The 20,997-nt window shown below is 41.0% G+C and overlaps 1 protein-coding gene across 9 annotated transcripts in view; it reads right to left on the minus strand.

Moving 5' to 3' along the window:
* Positions 1-8,063: 8,063 nt before the first annotated feature.
* LOC110522967 (ubiquitin carboxyl-terminal hydrolase 13) overlaps positions 8,064-20,997 on the minus strand; it is a 60,688-nt gene continuing 47,754 nt past the window's right edge. For 6 of the 9 annotated variants that reach the window (XM_090235146.1, XM_090235145.1, XM_036977769.2 and 3 more), the window contains exons 17-21: positions 19,268-19,411; positions 13,920-14,089; positions 12,318-12,525; positions 11,511-11,595; positions 8,064-11,094 (exon numbers count right to left, since the gene is read on the minus strand). In XM_090235146.1, coding sequence (XP_090091272.1) covers positions 10,998-11,094; positions 11,511-11,595; positions 12,318-12,525; positions 13,920-14,089; positions 19,268-19,411 — 704 coding nt within the window. In that variant the 3' untranslated portion in view covers positions 8,064-10,997. Of the gene's footprint in view, positions 11,095-11,510; positions 11,596-12,317; positions 12,526-13,919; positions 14,090-16,536; positions 17,889-19,267; positions 19,412-20,997 lie in introns of those variants that run through there. The other 3 variants (XM_090235149.1, XM_090235148.1, XM_090235147.1) reach the window with 1 other exon arrangement.

A 20,997-nucleotide genomic window follows, 5' to 3' on the forward strand; every position in this document is an offset into this window, starting at 1 on the left:
GACCCCCGCTCCAGAGTACAGGCCTCGGTGTAATGCGCATTCCTTTGACGATAAACACAAATCCGACCATCATCCCTGGTGAGAAAAAAACGTGACTCGTCAGTGAAGAGCACTTTTTGCCAGTCCTGTCTCGTCCAGCGATGGTGGGTTTGTGCCCATAGGCAATGTTGTTGCTGGTGATGTCTGGTGAGGACCTGCCAAACAACAGGCCTACAAGCACTCAGTCCAGCCTCTCTCAGCCTATTGCGGACAGTCTGAGCACTGTTGGAGGGATTATGCATTCCTGGTGTAACTCGGGCAGTTGTTGTTGCCATCCTGTACCTGTCCCGCAGGTGTGATGTTCAGATGTACCGATCCTGTGCAGGTGTTGTTACACGTGGTCTGCCACTGCAAGGATGATCAGCTGTCCGTCCTGTCTCCCTGTAGCCCTGTCTTAGGCGTCTCACAGTACGGAAATTGCAATTTATTGCCCTGGCCACATCTGCAGTCCTCATGCCTCCTTGCAGCATGCCTAATGCATGTTCATGCAGATGAGCAGGGAGCCTGGGCATCTTTCTTTTGGTGTTTTTCACAGTCCGTAGAAAGGCCTCTTTAGTGTCCTAAGTTTTCATAACTGTGACCTTAATTGCCTACCGTCCGTAAGTTGTTGGTGTCTTAACGACCGTTCCACAGGTGCATGTTCATTAATTGTTTATGATTCATTGAACAAGCATGGGAAACAGTGTTTAACCCTTTTCATTGAAGATCTGTGAAGTTATTTGGATTTTTACGAATTATCTTTGAAAGACAGGGTCCTGAAAAAGGGACGTTTCTTTTTTTGCTGAGTTTAGTTACACAGTGAGATAAACATTTAGTTGTTTGCACATAAGCATTGTTTTGTGTATGAGGTAAATGCAGAGCTAGTAATGGTGCGTTGCTTTACTAATGAATGTGTTCCATTCTACTTAGTGTTTAGCGGCCCTATTATAAAAAGTGTTACCAAAATAAGCCCAAAAACATATACCCTCGTGTGAGATAATTATTTTCTACAAGATCAAACAAATATTATCCCTATGTGCGTACACTACCAGTCAAAGTTTTAGAACACCTACTCATTCAAGGGTTTTCATTTGTACAATTTTCTACATTGTGAAGACATCAAAACTATGAAAAAACACACGTGGAATTATGTAGTAACCAAAAAAGTGTTAAACAAATCAAAATGTATTTTATATTTGCGATTCTTCAAAATAGCCACCCTTTGCCTTGATGACAGCTTTGCACACCCTTGGCATTGTTATATCACCTTAGACGTACTTGTTATGTCCTATAATCCCAATCAAGCCTATTGAAAGTGGTTCCCTTATTGGCTAAATTTAATACAAAATGTAATTGTAAACCAGATTATGTAGCCCAATGTACTTGAAAAACAGATTCATTTGTTTATTTTGTATAAAATCTATTACATTCAAATGATCTGAAAATGTAATGACTAATTTTCCACATGGGGAAAGGGTTGGAACAGTGCAAATGCACGACGAGGAAAACATCAGACTTTGTGTGGAATCACTGCGGCCAGGATTTTTAGAATATCAAGGAACCAGAGGCAACTGCTGAGACACAGCACATACTGTATGTGCACACCACTGACAATCTGCATTGGAGGCTAGCTTTGAAGACCAGAAACACACAGGCAGACTGTACAATGTCAAAGGCAACTGGGCCAACACGTTATGGCATCCTTCCATTTACTAGTTGATTTAGTCAGTTACCCGACCACCCCAAATAGCTGATACTCCTTCACACACACACACACAACCCTTCACTCGACCCACTACCCTCAACCCACCCAGCGAGCAAATGTGTTTGAAATCCGGTTGTAATGATGTAATTTCAGTCAGTTCTGCCCGCTAGGCCCCATCGGGCCCCCATCATGATTAGCTACTCCTTGGTGTTTCATTCCAACGTTAATAATTTACATGACATGTTTCTGTCCCCATGCCTTCTAGTTGCCCTAACTGTCAGCAGCATATGCACTGTAGTACGATAATACACCGCCGAAACCAGGATTTTCTGAACCTTGTGATTTCTTCAAAATCAATGATTTCTTATGGTCTAGTAGGCCTGATTTTTGCCTGACTATTCAGACCACTTGACTTTTTCCAAATTTTGTTATGTTACTGCTTTATTCTAAAATGTATTACATTTGTTTTTCTTCACTAATCTACACACAATACCCCAATAATGACAAAGCGAAGACAGGTTTTTAGAAATTGTTGAAAATGTATTAAAAAAAAAATTTTAAACACAAGTATTCAGACCCTTTGCTCTGAGACTCGAAATTGAGCTCAGATGCATCCTGTTTCCATTGATCATCCTTGAGATGTTTCTACAACTTGATTGGAGTCTACCTGTGGTAAATGCAATTGATTAGACATGATTTGAAAAGGCACACACCTGTCTATATAAGGTCCCACAGTTGACAGTGTATGTCAGAGCAAAAACCAAGCCATTACTTCGAAGGAATTGTCTGTAGAACTCAGACAGGTTTGTGACCAGGCACAGATCTGGGGAAGGGTACCAAGAACCTGATGGTCACTCTGACAGAGCTCAAGAGTTCTTCTGTGGAGATGAGAGAATCTTCCAGATGGACAACCGTCTCTGCAGCACTCCACCAATCAAGCCTTTATGGTAAAAGGCACTGACAGCCCGCTTGTAGTTTGCCAATTGGCACCTATAGGACTCTCAGACCATGGAGAAACAAGATTCTCTGGTCTGATGAAACCAAGATTGAACTCTTTGGCCTGAATGCCAAGCGTCACGTCTGGAGGAAACTTGGCACCATCCCTATGGTGAAGCATGGTGATGACAGCATCATTCTGTGTGGATGTTTTTCAGAAGCAGGGACTGGGAGACTAGTCAGGCTCGAGGGAAAGATGAACGGAGCAAAGTACAGAGAGATCCTCGATGAAAACCTGCTCCAGAGTGCTCAGGACCTCAGACTGGGCCGAAGGTTCACCTTCCAACAGGATAACGACCCTAAGAACACAGTCTAGACAATGCAGGAGTGGATTCAGGACAAGTCTCAATGTCCTTGACTGGCCCAGCCAGAGCCTGGACTTCAACCTGATCGAACATCTCTGGAGAGACCTGAAAATAGGCGTGCAGTGACACTCCACACTGCTTGAGAGGCTCTGCAGAGAAGAATTGGATAAACTCCCCAAATACAGGTGTGCCAAGCTTGTAGCGTCCTACGCATGAAGACTCAAGGCTGTAATCGCTGCCAAAGGCGCTGCAACAAAGTACTGAGTAAAGGGTCTGAGTACTGAGTAGGGTGTGTGTAGATTGATGATAAAAAAGGATTTAATCAATTTTAGAATAAGGCTGTAACTTAACAAAATGTGTAAAAAGTCAAGGGGTCTGAATACTTTCTGAATGCACTGCAGTTACTTACAAGATTTGAAAAAATAACAATCATGTAATTATTGACTTACCAACTGTATACACTACTGTTGAATATATATTACTGTGTGTTGAGTTTGGATGCCCAATGACAAAGTCCTTTTTCTAGAACCATTTACCTTCTCAGGTGTGATGACCTATCAAAACCTAGCATGCTCCAAAATAACTTGAGGATGTTCGCATGCTAGATCTTCTATGATTAACTTTGAATGCCCTTTTATTTTTATGCATGCATAGCGACTCATTAAGTGCTTTCTTTCCACCCTGCTTCTAAAAACAAAACATATGTTACATTGCAATATTTCTACAATGCACTTTTGATCGACTGCATTTGAAGTAAACCTACAGGTAACTGCCAAAATAAAGGAAACGCAAGTAAATGAGGGATACAAAGAATATTGAAAGCAGGTGCTTCCACACAGGTGGATCCTGCCTTAATTAAGCAACTAACACCCAATCAAGCTTAGGGCTATGTATAAAAAAGCCCAGTTGCCCATTATTTTGGCTACCATAGCTAGAAGAGATCTCAGTGACTTTGAGATCCCTCTTTCAACGGAGCATAGGGGGTTTAAAGGGTATGCGTGTGTGTCTGTCACCAGATCTCAACCTAAATAAACACTTATGGGAGATTCTTGAGCAGTGCCTGAGACAGCGTTTTCTTCCACCATCAACAAAACACCAAATTATGGAATTTCTCATGGAAGAATGTAACGGTTTTCTTGGTGAGAAGGAGAGTCGGACCAAAATGCAGCGTGTAGATTGCGATCCATGTTTAATGAACAGCGTAAACACGAATTAACACAAACACTACAAAACAAAAGAACGTAATGAACGAAAACCGAAACAGCCTATACTTGTGTAAACAAACACAGAATAAGGACATCGACACTAAGGACAATCACCCACGACAAGAATATGGCTGCCTAAATATGGTTCCCAATCAGAGACAACAATAAACACCTGCCTCTGATTGAGAACCACTTCAGACAGCCATAGACTTAGCTAGAACACCCCACTAGCTACAATCCCCATACATACAAACCACATACAAAAACCCATGCCACACCCTGGCCTGACCCAATACATGAAGAAAAACACAAAATACTTAGACCAGGGCGCGACAGAACCCCCCCCCCCCCTAAGGTGCGGACTCCCGAACGCACCTCAAAACAATAGGGAGGGTCCGGGTGGGCGTCTGTCCATGGTGGCGGCTCCGGCACGGGACGTGGACCCCACTCAGTCAATGTCTTAGTCCCCTCTCCTCGCGTCCCTGGATAGTCCACCCTCGCCGCCGACCATGGCCTAGTAGTCCTCACCCAGAACCCCACTGGACTGAGGAGCAGATCGGGACTGAGGCAGCTCGGGACTGAGGGGAAGCTCGGGAGTGAGAGGAAGCTCAGGAGTGAGAGGAAGCTCAGGAGTGAGAGGAAGCTCATGCAGGTTGATGAATCTACCAGATCCTGGCTGGCTGGCAGATCCTGGCTGACTGGCAGATCCTGGCTGACTGGCGGTTCTGGCAGATCCCGGCTGACCGGCGGATCTGGAAGAGTCTGGTTGACTGGCAGATCTGGAAGAGTCTGGTTGACTGGCAGATCTGGAAGAGTCTGGTTGACTGGCAGATCTGGAAGAGTCTGGAAGAGTCTGGTTGACTGGCAGATCTGGAAGTGTCTGGCTGACTGGCAGATCTGGAAGAGTCTGGCTGACTGGCAGATCTGGAAGAGTCTGGCTGACTGGCAGTTCTGGCTGCTCCATGCTGACTGGCTGCTCTGGCTGCTCCATGCTGACTGGCTGCTCCATGCTGACTGGCAGCTCTGGCTGCTCCATGCTGACTGGCTGCTCTGGCTGCTCCATGCAGACTGGCTGCTCCATGCTGACTGGCTGCTCCATGCTGACTGGCAGCTCTGGCTGCTCCATGCTGACTGGCTGCTCTGGCTGCTCCATGCTGACTGACAGCTCTTTAATGAGTACAAGTGTTTTCAGCTGTGCTAATATAATTGCAAAAGGGTTTTCTAATGATCAATTAGCCTTTTAAAATGACAAACTTGGATTAGCTAACACAACGTGCCATTGGAACACAGGAGTGATGGCTGCTGATAATGGGCCTCTGTACGCCTTTGTAGATATTCCATAAAAAATGAGTTGTTTCCAGCTACAATAGTCATTTACAACATTAATGTCTACACTGTATTTCTGATCAACTTGATATTATTTTTAATGGACAAATAATGTGCTTTTCTTTCAAAAACAAGGACATTTCTAAGTGACCCCAAACTTTGGAACGGTAGTGTGTGTATGTATGTATGAATATATATATATATATATATATATATATATATATATATATATATATATATATATATAGTATTTTTTTTATTTTTAGCAGTATATATTGTACACAAGATACAATGAACAGAACATAAGAGTAGCGAGCTCAAACTGAGAGCAGGCATTTCCCACACCAACTGTTTTGCTAAAGGATTCAAACACTTTGGTGACAGACAGTTGTATTACCTTTAACTCACTCACGCATGTGTATAACTGAACGACCACAAACCTCCCTGGTCAGTACAATAGCATAAGACAAAAAAGTTTGTGATTGCTCTGTATCTTGTGTACGATACATTTGTTAATTATCGCAGTTTTGACCAACCCATTGTACCATGCTGGTTTACTATGGTTTATTTCTGTAGCCAACATACAAGTTTGAATAGAACAAATAATATTTTGATGGAAACAAATGACCTAAAAATGAAATAATGGAACACTTTACAGTGTACTTGCAATGCATACTACTCTACCGATATACAGTACCAGTCAAAAGTTGATACACCTACTCATTCAAGGGTTTTTCTCGATTTTTTAAAAACTATTTTCTACATTGTAGAATTAGTGTTGACATCAACTATAAAATAACTCATGGAATCATGTAGTAACCAAAAGTGTTAAACAAATCAAAATATATTTTAGATTCTTCAAAGTAGCCACCCTTTGCCTTGATGACAGCTTTGCACAATCTTGGCATTCTCTCAACCAGGTTCACCTGGAATGCTTTTCCAACAGTCTTGAAAATATAACATATGCTGAGCACTTGTTGGCTGTTTATTCTTCACTCTGCGGTCCAACTCATCCCAAACCATTCCAATTGGGTTGAGGTCGGGTGATTGTGGAGGCCAGGTCATCTGATGCAGCACTCCATCACTCTCCTTCTTGGTCAAATAGCACTTACACAGCCTGGAGGTGTGTTTGGTCATTGTCCTGTTGAAAAACAAATGATAGTCCCACTAAGCGCAAACCAGATGGGATGGCATATCGCTGCAGAATGCTGTGGTAGCCATTCTGGTTAAGTGTGCCTTGAATTCTAAAGAAATCAGTTTTGCCAGCATAGCACCCCCACGCTTCACGATGGGAACCATACATGCGTATATCATCCGTTCACCTACTCTGCGTCTCACAAAGACACAGCGTTTGGAACCAAAAATCTTACATTTGTACTCATCGGACCAAAGGACACATTTCCACCAGTCTAATGTCCATTGCTCGTATTTCTTGGCCTAAGCTAGTCTCTTCTTCTTACTGGTGTCCTTCAGTAATGGTTTCTTTGCAGCAATCGACCATGAATCACGCAGTCTCCTCTGAACAGTTGCTGTTGAGATGTCTGTTACTTGAACTCTGAAGCATTTACTTGGGCTGCAATCTCAGGTGCAGTTAACTCTAATGAACTTATCCTCTGCAGCAGAGGTAACTCTGGGTCTTCCTTTCCTGTGGTGGTCCTCATGAAAGCCAGTTTCATCATAGCGCTTGATGGTTTTTGCGACTGCACTTGAATAAACTTTAAAAGTTCTTCAAATTTTCCGAAGTGACTGACGTTCATGTCTTAAACTATCGGACTGTCGTTTCTCTTTGCTTATTTGAGCAGTTCTTGTCATAATATGAACCTGGTCTTTAATAAAACAGCCCTATCTTCTGTATACCACCCCTAAGGAAATAAATTCCTCAAATTAACATTTAACAAGGTACACCTGTTAATTGAAATGCATTCCAGGTGACTACCTCATGAAGCTGGTTGAGAGAATGCCAAGTGTGCAAAGCTGTCATCAAGGCAAAGGGTTGAAGAATCTAAAATTAAATATTTTGATTGGTTACATGATTCTATGTATGTTATTCCATAGTTTGTAGTCACTATTATTCTACAATGTAGAAAATAGTAAGAATAAAGAAACCCTGGAATGGGTAAGTGAGGCCAAACTTTTGACTGGTACTGTACTTAAACTAGTCAAGCATTAACACCTTTCAGACATACCATATATGAACGTTCTATTAAAATAAACTGTAATAGTCAACTAATAGTCAACTTGTATATATTTTATCATTGCATGCCTACCAAGGTTTGTATTCCATGGTCTTTATGGGTACTTTATGCTGCAGCTCTCCCTTCCTACCACATAACTAATCAAAAAACAGTCTTCAATTAAAATGATACATTATACTTGCTTTTCTACTGTTTATCGAGTAAAGAACTAGAGACGCCATGAAATTGAAAACCATTGAGGAATTGTGATGAGGAACCATGGCCAAGCCACACTAGTTCCTCAGTAACAATGCACTAAAATACAGAAGTGTCAAATGTCAAGAAAATGTATAGTTTATTGAACTATGCAAACATACATTACAAAAGTCAACTTTAAATAATCCCTTCAGGGAAACTGTATGTAATAAACTACAGAATGGGAACAAACTTGTTTGCAAAAAAGGCAAAGAAAAATCAAGTAAAAACAGGTGAAGTATCATTGAACATTTAGTTAAATGAAATAAAAGAAAATACATGTATTGTACAGACCAAATGTCAACTTTTAGTGCACATGCTCACAGTAGGAAGGCGTTTTGTGACAAAAGGTAAACCACTACCTTTCACAACCTCAAGAAATAGTGGTGGAGAGGAAGTGACAGATGAAGAGAGAGCTGAGAGAAGACAACACAGACGTCCTCCATAGCGATCAATTCCACAGTAAATGGAGAGCAAGAAGGTGAGCGGGCACCCTGCCAGTCTAAAACAGCCAGAGTTGACCAGATGGGAGGAACCCGGGTAGAGGACAAAACGGTATAGAACTAGAATGCATAGAACACCCACCTCTCCTCAGCAATCAGACCGTTGTATAATAAATGTAACTACTACACTGACCCGTCAAGGACCAGTAATGACAATCTTAGAATGGAACAGAGGGATTCATTCTATTCTTATTGAATAATAAAGTGTGGAAGGAAGATGGCAAAAACAATACTTGCAAAGAGACCATGAAGAATTGCATAGGTAACAGAAGCAATTTATCAAGTAGTGTCTGACAAGGATGGGAGATCTTCAGGGATCGATTTAAGAGGGGGAATTGTAATCTTCCCCAAAACAACTAAGGGCTCTAGTAAATCAAAACCATTATCTGGTTTCCCATTGTGGGTCTAAAAACATGATTCATCCTGCGCAGCAAGAAAGTATGTTTGAGTTTATATGCAGTTTTAGTCTCTGAAAACATTTGCATTGCGGAGTACATGAAACCGAAGGTGCATTATTGCAATGCAAGCACAATCATGTTCTTGACTCTTCCAGGAAACCTGCTTTGATGGAATACTGCCCGGGTAAGTATTCAAAAGACAAGAGAAAAAAGTAAAGGGTTTTTGATATGCGACATTGCAATCCACTACCTTGTCGATATGTAACAACCATACAATGAACTCTAGGCAACACTGCAGCTGGATTTTCTACTACAACCGGTTGATGAACTGTCTTTGATAGAGTGGCTGTATAGGGTCATGAGAAGAAGACATAGAAGTGCAAACAATCTAAGGTGTGACTGTGCTGGACACAAAAATGAACAGTGAGAGAATGAATGAGCAGCGAGTATGAGTAAAATGCTGAATACAGTATTAACATACACAACGGTTGGATGCACGAGTAGGGCCAGTGTTGTCTCTGATATGTGGGGGGGGGGGGGGTTGGTTGCAGTGAGCACAATAAGGAATACATTCAGCACAGCACCACGTCCTAAAGTACGAGAACACATTCTGAAACAAGTTGTAGGTCGTAACCTACAGTACGTGGTGTATGCTCAAGAGAAGAGATTCTGTCTCAGTGCATATTGCTATAATAATGAGGAAAACACAGATGGCTGTGTTCAAATGCATACATTCTACATTAAAAAGATGGCGGCATATCGAATATTAAAATGCGGTATTACTCAGTGTTTGAGGACTACAATAATTGGCAAACATTTACCTAATGCATTGTCTGTCCTTCCACAAAATGTAATCATATTAGGCGCGCAAACAAATGCCAACCAATACTGTATGCATGCATACACTATGTGTAATCAACATGGTCTGAGAAACACTTTGAAAATAGAAAGGTGATATAACATTAGTCATTTTTTGGGTTACAACCACATTGTCACAGGCTTTTACCATATTGAACAAAATAAAATATCAGTTTAGGGTATCTGATTCAATTTATGCTCATGGTTCTATTTCTATGTGAAAAGGCAGGGATATAAAAACAAATCTGTCAAAGTGCTTTCAGATATTCAATAAAAAAATGACAATCTCCTGGCAACTGAAACTTGACTCGTCCAATTGTCACTGTACAGAAAATAGTTTGCCCAGAAAAACCTGCAAATTAAAACCAGACATATGACTAACCTCATTACAGGACATCGGACCCTCCAATAAGGGTATTACTTATTCAGTATCCAATCCCTATTCTGACACTTGCCTATGCTGGCTATTTCTCTGCATTCAATGCCATAATTTTCTATCCTGCATCACATGTTAAGGGTTCCTGATATCCTTTAAATTCCCTATAGATGCAAAACATTCTCCAATATTCCGTTCTGCATGGCACATGCAAAGCTCCCAGCAGCATTGCGTTTTCTTTTTATCGAGTTCTACTTTCAGGGCTAGCAGTGATTCGTGACCACTTTTGGACCATGCCCGACGTTTATAAAACATACCACTTCAATAAAAATACTGGCACAGTAGCTTAAGGCATAGAAAATGTATAGTAAGATCTTATATGCTGATACTAGAACTGTGGAGCACTCCGATAACTGAAATTGCACACATCCCTCTGTACCTACGCCGTAGACCAGGGGTGTCAAACTCATTCCACGGAGGGCCTAGTGTCTGTAGATTTTTGTTTTGTCTTTCAATTAAGACCCGGACAACCAGGTGAGGGGATGTCTTTACTAATTAATCAAGTACAAGGGAGGAGCAAAAATCCGCAGACACTTGGCCCTCCGTGGAATGAGTTTGACACTTGCCGCAGACAAATGACACGTTTCAATACACACAAGCACACGGGAATCACAGAGACATACAAAAAGCTAATTGCTTTCCCTTTTGACCGCACTTTCCGGTTGCTCTTGAGTGACTTGGCTGAGTCGAGCGGTTCCTATCTTTTTTTGGCTGGTCTGGGGTGCGAGTGTTTCCATAATTTCCACTGTGGTCATCTTCCGGTCTTCTGGTTGTGAGGATGTGGTTCTCTAAGGTTGGAGGGTGGGGGGGCGCTTGGTCTAGCTGCTAGACAGTCGACGGTAAAAGTAGATGTAACCCAAGTCTTTTGGAGGCCTTTCTGACAAACACACTTTGTGGTCATTGAAGATCACCCATCTGACGGGGGGGGGGGGGGGGGGGGGATAACATGGGTAACACATTGTGTTAAAACCTCATCTATACATTTAGTTTCGTCTTGATTTGCAAATGCCACATTGTAGACCACTAATTACAAAATGATCTAAGTAGTCTCTTAGGACAGTGATTCCCAATCTGGTCAGTGAAGGCAGCTAGCCGATCGATCAAAGATAATACTTGATTGACTCCAACACTAGCAAACCCAATTCAACTCGTCAACTATGATCAAGCCCTTGATTAGTCTAATCAGGAGTGCTAGTGTTGGAATAGATCAAAAATGTGCAATGCAACGGCTGGTGGAAACAGTCTGTCTATATAATTCATTTTTAATCCTTCATTGTGAAAGGGGATCTAGCAGAGATAAATGTAGAGTATGTACATTGTGACCGACTTACCTTCCTTCCTTTTTGATGTGGCATACATAATGACCAGACATCGTGGACGCTCCGATGTGGCTGATGAAAGCAAAAAGCTCGTAACCTGTAAAACAGGAAGTCAAACCAAATCGTTACACAAAACTACAACTCCCTTGTGAACAGAACAGATGCATTTTGCCTACAGTATACCCATGAGAACAAGCTAGTAAAACTATCTAATCCCTATCTGATCATATTCAACCAATGCAGGTTGTAGTTGGAGAGACTGTGGTGCATGATTTGCATTTCTGAGTTCAAAATCATATAGGCTGAGACCCTGAATAGAATGAGTCTCCTCAAACATGAAATCCTAAGACAAACATGTGACATAGAAACTGTGTGCTGCCTTCCTTTAACAGGATTGTGTCAGAATGGAAGTGGAAAGAGAAGCCTTTCACAATTGGTGAAAGGATGGTTTTGTTCCAAATGTACCTGCAAACAGCAATTGTTGCATCATATGGGTGCAGCAAGCAGTGAGCGTTATATTCAAAGCAGCTAAATAACTTTTTACCCAGCTCCTGTACCACATTTGTATTTGTGTAATTCTTCTCCTTTTGTCATTTCTGTCTTTATCGTTTTGCCCATAATGGTTATGGTTAGGACTGGGGATGGTGGAGCTGACTCTAGATCAATGCATTTAGCCCAATGGTTATGGTTAGGACTGGGGAGGGTGGAGCTGATCCTAGATCAGTGTCTCTAGATCATAATGGTTATGGTTAGGACTGGGGAGGGTGGAACTGACACTAGATCAGTCTTAGAGGTCAGAGGTCATGCAGAGTCACTCACGCCCGGGTCCGTCTTTGATCTGGGGGCCTGAGGCGTCCTGGTCTGGGGACAGTGTGGAGTCGCTGTGCGTGTTGGCATTGGAGAAGGCGCTGTCGTTGGGCTCCGTGGTATCGGCCATGTCAGACAGGGCATCGCTAGTCTCCTCCTCCTCCTCCTCCCTCTCCGTGTGGGTGAAGATCCAGTCCAGCGCCCGCTCCAGGTTGTTGTTCTGAAACAACGAATGTTGGTGACACATCCTTTCACAGACCTATTTCAGTGGTTGATTACTGACAGTACTTTCTGGTACTGGTATTTTTTTTTACACTACTACCTGCTTGTTTCGATGAATCCGAAAGAACCAAAAAGTCATAATTGGTAGGCTAAATTGTCATGTAATTACCATTATCAGTGACCTTGTGTTATGAAGACACAGTAGAATATGCTTCCTCTCTCCCCTAAGTCTTCTCAAATTCAGAGGTCTCAGAAGATGGACAATTGTGACTGGCATGCTTCAAGAGAATGTAACAGGATTGAGAACATCAAGAGAGCACATTGGGGGGAATAATCTGATGCTGTCAGTCAGACAGACAGACAGGCCAGTGAGGTTGAACACTTCCTGCGTGCTCACTGGGCTATTATTAGAAGACCCTGGAGACCCTCTAATGTTTCACACGCCTACATAACTCACGAGGACCCTGGGCTTTTTCATGAGAAGAAAATGGATGGCAAGGGGTTTGGAGGTGTTAGGAATGGTAAAACAAGGAAATCAGAGGGTCTGTTTTCGTAGAGAACGTGGGATCTATTTTACGCTGACAAGGGCAGGTGACTGATGAAAAAGAGGAGAAAAAAAGGCACCATCTTAAAATAGCAGCCACTATAATGGAATTCAACGTTTATACAATTCATAACGGAATTGAATGAATTAGTGGTTTCATTCGAGGTACATTGGAGGAACACACAAACAAATGCATAAAAATAACTGTGCTAAAATGACTGTGCGCGTATGACACACAACGATCTGACTCATAGAACTGAAAAGCTGAACGAGCCTAGCTATGCACCATGTTGGGCTCGATGCTTGGACTATTTGTAAACAGCATGTAGAACAAGGATCTCAAGCAACCAAGGACATGAAGGAGTTATTAAAACTGCAATATATCAAGTAAACAAGCAGGCCATCCAAGTTGTTAATAGCTGAGAGGGCATGATTCTCCAGCACGGTTTGGCACTATAGAAAGCCACTCCCCATCATTCTTACATCAATGGCCCAAATATAAATAGCAGGCCAAATGTCTGACAGAGAAATAAAACATCTTGGTGAAAAGTTTTGGGGGATATTAACCTACATGATAAGTCTCCCTTTCCATCTTTGCAAGGTTTTAGCTACAGAACAGGCTTTGGAAATATGTTTTTTTTTCCATATTCCACAACACAGTGTATATATATATATATATATCTCTATATATATATATATATCCACGATAATTCAAATCTGAAAAAGTCAAATTAAAAACCACCAAAGCACTACTCCCTACTGAATGCTTCCTAGACCAGGACAATATCATTTTTGTGTTGTTTCACCAGAGTGAGTGTGAGCAGCAGGAGAGAAAGAGAGCCACTGACCGTGGCTTTTAGGGCCTGGACGGTGTGGCGGCGGGGGAAGCCCATGGAGGTGAGGATGGCGATGCTCTCCTCTGGAGGATGGTTGTCCAGGGGGGTGGCAGCCAGGCCCGAGCTGGCCACGGAAGGGCCGGGCTCCATGAAGGTTGGCAGTGCCAGGGGCTCAGCAAAGTCTGGAAAAGAGGAAAGAAGGAGAAAGCTCTACTATAAACATGGTACATAAATCAGTAAATCACCCATTCAAACAAGGGTCAAATCAGGAAGAGCACAATTACACAAGGATGTGTTCCTAAGGCCTCATCAGCCTGGTTATTTTTGGGTTATCATAGTCACCTAATTAATATAGGTAATTGTTAGTACAAGTATGGCATGTTCAGCTTAAGAGAGCCTGTTTGTGACGGTCTGCCTATTTGTCCTTGGATCTCTTGGCGAGCTGTAAAGGAGGGGCTTGCTCACTGGGTTGTGTTTGTGAGAGAGAAAAAAAGCCTCTTAATTAGTAACTTTCCAACAATACCACTCTGTATGCAGAAGTGGCTATAATATTGTTTAAGACAAACTTATAAATCCACTTTAAAAAATATAACAAACAGGGTACAGAAATTAAAAGGAGTAGTTCACAATTTTACAACTAGATTTTAGACGATTCCTTAACCTGAAGGTAGTCTATGGGCCAAGAGAATCTGTAATCGAGGTTTCCATTTTCTTTAAACAGACACTACAAACTTCAGCTAACTTTAGTCACCACAAGCTAACAATCAATGGAAGTTAAGTAAGCATGTTTGAAAACAATTATGTTCAAATAACCTGAAATCAACTCCATATTTGGTTTGATGTTACTTAAAAGGTGATTTGGCCATTTAAAAACAAAACATGTACACATGCCCCCATCACTTCCATTGATTGTTAGCTTGTGGTGACTAAAGTTAGCTCAAATTTGTGGTGGCTGTTTAAGGAGAACTGAACCATGGACTACAGTTTCTCCTGGCCCATAGACTACTTTCAAGGTGAAGAATCATCTAACATCAAGCTGGAAAATAGTGAACTACTCCTTTAATACAGAGTTTATTAAACAACTGTAATAAAGCTGGATTTCAGGGAGAGTGCAAAAGAGACTGGCTGATGCCTCATGCATATTAAAAAGCTGATATGTGACTTCCTAACTGCACTTCCACACAAGCAATTAAGAATTTAGGAGGGACTAAAACAAAAACAGATGGCAGTTTTAAAAAGTTACTATGGCAATACAACACCGTTCCTCCCTCGTTTTGACCTGATTGGGCCTTAATTGACACAGTTGTTACACACCTGTACAATTTGACTGTGTGTGCTAGTGTTAAACCACATTACAGTCAGGTCCACAATTATGAATAAAATAAACACTGACCTATATTGTATCCAAAAAAGGGAGAAATTATATTATACTAATACAATTGCTCAGACAAAGAGAATTCACAAGTAATACTTCTTGATGCATTAAAGCTGGGAAAGTCCGGGAAAACTCCAAGGCTGGATGACATACTAGTTCAGGTATAGCAACCCTTTTTTTATGTACTCAGAGGACAGTTTTTAGCATATAAAAATGGTAGATTATCAGATACTCAACCACAAGGTCTGATTTCATTATTACTGAAACAGGACCCAAGTGGTAAATATAAGGATTCAGTCCATTGAAAAAAAATGGCTAAAAAAAATAGCTAAATACATAGTGCATATAATTCAAAAATGTATTGTTGGAGATTATTCATCCTACTGTAAACAGACAGGTTTTTTTTAACATGGACGATACATTGGAGATCATATAAGACAAGTACTGGAAACAATAGAACACTATGAAAAATCAGGAAAACCAAGCCTGGTATTCATTGCTGACTTTGAAAAGGCTTTTGATAAAGTACAACTGGAATTTATAAATAACATTTACATTTTTGAGAATCTCCTATAAAATTGGTTAAAGTTATGTATAATAACCCTACAGTAGGCATAAAACTGTAAATAATGTCTACTTCTCAGAAAGTATTAAACTATCGAGAGGAGTAAAACAATCGACATATCCATTTATTATGGCTATCGAAATGTTAGCTATTAAAATCCGATCCAACAATAATATCACGGGGCTAGAAATCCAGGGCTTAAAAACAAAAGGTTTCATTGGGATTCATGTTTTCTTTTAAATCCACAATTTGGATCCCTCCACAGCCTCAGAGGATCTAGTTCATTTTTCTAACCTCTCTGGATTACATATTGGATCACAAAATAAATATATACAACTTCTACAAAAGTGATATTTTAATCAGAACTGGTTCTCTAGCAGATTAGTAAGAATATATATTTTTTATTTTACCTTTATTTAACTAGGCAAGTCAGTTAAGAACACATTCTTATTTTCAATGACGGCCTAGGAACAGTGCCTGTTCAGGGGCAGAACGACAGATTTGTACCTTGTCAGCTCGGGGGTTTGAACTTGCAACCTTCCGGTTACTAGTCCAATGCTCTAACAACTAGGCTACCCTGCCGCCCCATATCTCACCCCATGTTCAAGAATGACCTTTTTCCCTTTATTCAGATTATAACCTTCACTTTCGGTTATTATAAAATGAAATCTCCAAAATAAGCCATAGAATGTTGGTTGCAATTTCTGTTTAATCCACCAGAAAAGACAACAAATATTACAAGAAATATTATGGTTAAACTCAAATATACAAATGGACAAAAAAAAATGTTTTGGGTTTATTTATTTTTTAAACGGTGTAATCTATGTAAATTATATCATAAATAGGACACGTGGAGTTATGAAACACATGCAGCTAACAAACATGTATGGAAATGTTTGCTCGACTTAAAATTACAACAAACTAAATCACAGCATTACCGCAAAAAAATGTAAGAGGCAAGTGGAAGGGGGAGAAATAATAATTCTCAAAAAGATGGGGATCAAAGATATTGGCACCCCTGTTTTTAATACCGTTCAATGCCTTACCTTGCGAGGATAATGGCACAGAGCCTTTTTCTAAAATGTTTTATGAAATTGGAGAACACATTGGGAGGGATCTTACACCATTCCTCCATACATAATCTTTTCAGATCCTTGATATCCTTCGTCTGCGCTTATGGACTGACCACCTCAATTCAAAACATGTTTTCAAGGGGTTCAAGTCCGGAGACAGATGACCATTGCAAAATGTTGATTTTAATAGTCACTTAACCATTTATTTGTGGATTTGGATGTGTGCTCTAGTTTATTGTCTTGCTGGAAGATCCACTTGCGGACAAGTTTCAGCCTCCTGGCAGAGGAAACCAGGTTTTTGACTAAAATGCCATGGTACTGGGTTCATGATGTTGTTGACCTTAACAAGGGTGCCAGGACCAGTGGAAGCAAAATTTCCCCATAACATCAAAGATCCACCACCATATTTTATAGAAGGTATTTCTGCATATGCATCTTTCAATGCAAAACCCACCACTGGTTTGTGTGGCCAAAGACCTCTATTTTCAAGTCATCTGACCAAAGCACTGGTTCCAATCCAAGTGCCAATGCCGTTTAGCATACTCAGGGCATTTACATTTGTTGGATGACATGAACATTGAGCTCTCTACTTGTCCTGGGACCCTTGTTAAGGTCTGGCTTTAATTCCAGTTATTCTACAAATTAAAAAATCTAAGATTTTACTGATTTACATTTCATATAAAGAAATCAGTCAATTGAAATAAATAAATGAGACCCTAATCTATGGATTTCACATGGTTGGGAATACAGATATGCGTCTGTTGGTCATAGAAACCTTAAAAATAAGGTAGGGGCATGTATCAGAAAACCAGAAAAGTCAGCGGGACATCTCCTTCACATAGAGTTCATCAGGCTGTTGACGGTGGCCTATGGAATGTTGTCACACTCCTCTTCAATGGCTGTGTGAAGTTGCTGGACAGTAGCAGGAACACGCTGTCATACACATCCTGTATGTGTAAGGGCCTGTCCTGTTGAAAAACAAATAAGCTCAATCCAGCTGGGATGGTGTATCGCTGTAGAATATTGTGGTAGCCATGCTGGTTAAAGTGTGCCTTGAATTCTAAATAAATCACTGACAGTGTCACCAGCAAAGCACCCCCAGACCTTCTTCTCCATGCTTCACGGTGGGAACCACACATGCGGAGATCATCCGTTCACCTACTCTGTGTCTCACAAAGACACAGCAGTTGGAACCAAAAATTTCAAATTTGGACTCATCAGACCAAAGAACAGATTTCCACCGGTCTAATGTAATTTGCTTGTGTTTCTTGGTCCAAGCAAGTCTCTTCTTATTATTGGTGTCCTTTAGTAGTAGTTTCTTTGCAGCAATTAGACCATAAAGGCCTGATTCACACAGTCTTCTCTGAACAGTTGATGTTGAGATGTCTGTTACTCTGAATAATTGATTTGGGCTGCAATTTATGAGGCTGGTTACTCCTCTGAACGTATCCTCTGCAGCAGAGGTAACTCTGGGTCTACCTTTCCTGTGGCGGTCTTCATGAGAGCCAGTTTCATCATAGCGCTTGATGGTTTTTGCGACTGCACTTGAAGAAACTTTAAAAGTTCCTCAAATGTTCCCCATTGACTGACCTTCATGTCTTACAGTAATGATGGACTGTAATGTCTCTTTGCTTATTTGAGCTGTTCTTGCCATAATATGGACATGGTCTTTTTCCAAATAGGGCTACCTTGTCACAACACAACTGATTGGGTCAAATACATTAAGAAGGAAAGAAATTCCACATATTAACTTTTACGAAGGCACACCTGTTAATTGAAATGCATTCCAGGTGACTACCTCATGAATCTGGTTGAGAGAATGCCAAGAGTGTGCAAAACTGTCATCAAGGCAAAGGGTGATTACTTTTAAGAATCTCAAATATAAAATATAGTTTGATTTGTTTAACACTTTTTTTTGTGTGTTATATGTGTTATTTCGTAGTGTTGTCTTCACTATTATTCTACAATGTATAAAATATAAAAAATAAAGAATGAGTATGTGTGTACAAACTTCTGACTGGTACTGGATTAATTTTTCTTTTAAGCTAGCTAAATACAATTTATGTTGCATGCTAACACACAAAAGCGCTTTAGTAATGGACATTAAAACAATCTATTTACATTGTTTGCATAAGAAACATGCAGTTATAGCATGTAATTATGAATTACTCATTGAAAATTATGCAAATGTATCAGTCCTTAGACACACAAACACCCTCAGGAGGCAGCTGGGGACTCCTCCTGTGACACACATGTCACTTTAGGGATGTTTTAGAGCATGCACTGCCCACATGTGCCCAGAAGAGGCTGAGGAATCAGACTTGAATAACATCCATGTGACTCTTACCAGGCTCCTCCATGTGTGCTATGATCCAGTTGAAGGCCATCTCGGGGCCCATGTTCCCAGTGTAGTAGATGGCCTTCCGGCAGGCCTCCAGAGGGAAGCCCATCTCCGCCAGCTGCATTGCGGCCGACTCGTCTATTTCTGGGGCTGAGGACAAGCAAAAAACAACCAATAAACATCAGTGCCGCCGCCCACGCTCTTTACAAACCTCACAGGTTCTAAAGGTGGTTTTGTTTTCTCTTTGGGCCTCATTAAAGAGGGACTGGAGAGGAACCGCGCAGGGACATGCTGTACTTACCCAGTGCTTACTAATTAAAGAAAAACAGGCTAAAACAGAAAGTTTTTGTAAGTAGGAAAAGTTACTCGGCAGTTGCAGCAGCTGTTGGTTTTGCGACGTCAAACTTATTTTCACAACTGCAAAACTTTTGCTCCATAGTGGTAAATCTTTGTAATGTGTTAGGTACAGTGCCTTGCGAAAGTATTCGGCCCCCTTGAACTTTGCGACCTTTTGCCACATTTCAGGCTTCAAACATAAAGATATAAAACTGTATTTTTTTGTGAAGAATCAACAACAAGTGGGACACAATCATGAAGTGGAATGACATTTATTGGATATTTCAAACTTTTTTAACAAATCAAAAACTGAAAAATTGGGCGTGCAAAATTATTCAGCCCCTTTACTTTCAGTGCAGCAAACTCTCTCCAGAAGTTCAGTGAGGATCTCTGAATGATCAAATGTTGACCTAAATGACTAATGATGATAAATACAATCCACCTGTGTGTAATCAAGTCTCCGTATAAATGCACCTGCACTGTGAAAGTCTCAGAGTTCCGTTAAAAGCGCAGAGAGCATCATGAAGAACAAGGAACACACCAGGCAGGTCCGAGATACTGTTGTGAAGAAGTTTAAAGCCGGATTTGGATACAAAAAGATTTCCCAAGCTTTAAACATCCCAAGAAGCACTGTGCAAGCGATAATATTGAAATGGAAGGAGTATCAGACCACTGCAAATCTACCAAGACCTGGCCGTCCCTCTAAACTTTCAGCTCATACAAGGAGAAGACTGATCAGAGATGCAGCCAAGAGGCCCATGATCACTCTGGATGAACTGCAGAGATCTACAGCTGAGGTGGGAGACTCTGTACATGGGACAACAATCAGTCGTATATTGCACAAATCTGGCCTTTATGGAAGAGTGGCAAGAAGAAAGCCATTTCTTAAAGATATCCATAAAAAGTGTCGTTTAAAGTTTGCCACAAGCCACCTGGGAGACACACCAAACATGTGGAAGAAGGTGCTCTGGTCAGATGAAACCAAAATTGAACTTTTTGGCAACAATGCAAAACGTTATGTTTGGCGTAAAAGCAACACAGCTGAACACACCATCCCCACTGTCAAACATGGTGGTGGCAGCATCATGGTTTGGGCCTGCTTTTCTTCAGCAGGGACAGGGAAGATGGTTAAAATTGATGGGAAGATGGATGGAGCCAAATACAGGACCATTGTGGAAGAAAACCTGATGGAGTCTGCAAAAGACCTGAGACTTGGACGGAGATTTGTCTTCCAACAAGAGAATGATCCAAAACATAAAGCAAAATCTACAATGGAATGGTTCAAAAATAAACATATCCAGGTGTTAGAATGGCCAAGTCAAAGTCCAGACCTGAATCCAATCGAGAATCTGTGGAAAGAACTGAAAACTGCTGTTCACAAATGCTCTCCATCCAACCTC

This window comes from Oncorhynchus mykiss, chromosome 5, assembly GCF_057628025.1.
Source record: "Oncorhynchus mykiss isolate SJ-2025 chromosome 5, ASM5762802v1, whole genome shotgun sequence".
In the NCBI taxonomy this organism is placed as follows: Eukaryota; Metazoa; Chordata; class Actinopteri; order Salmoniformes; family Salmonidae; genus Oncorhynchus; species Oncorhynchus mykiss.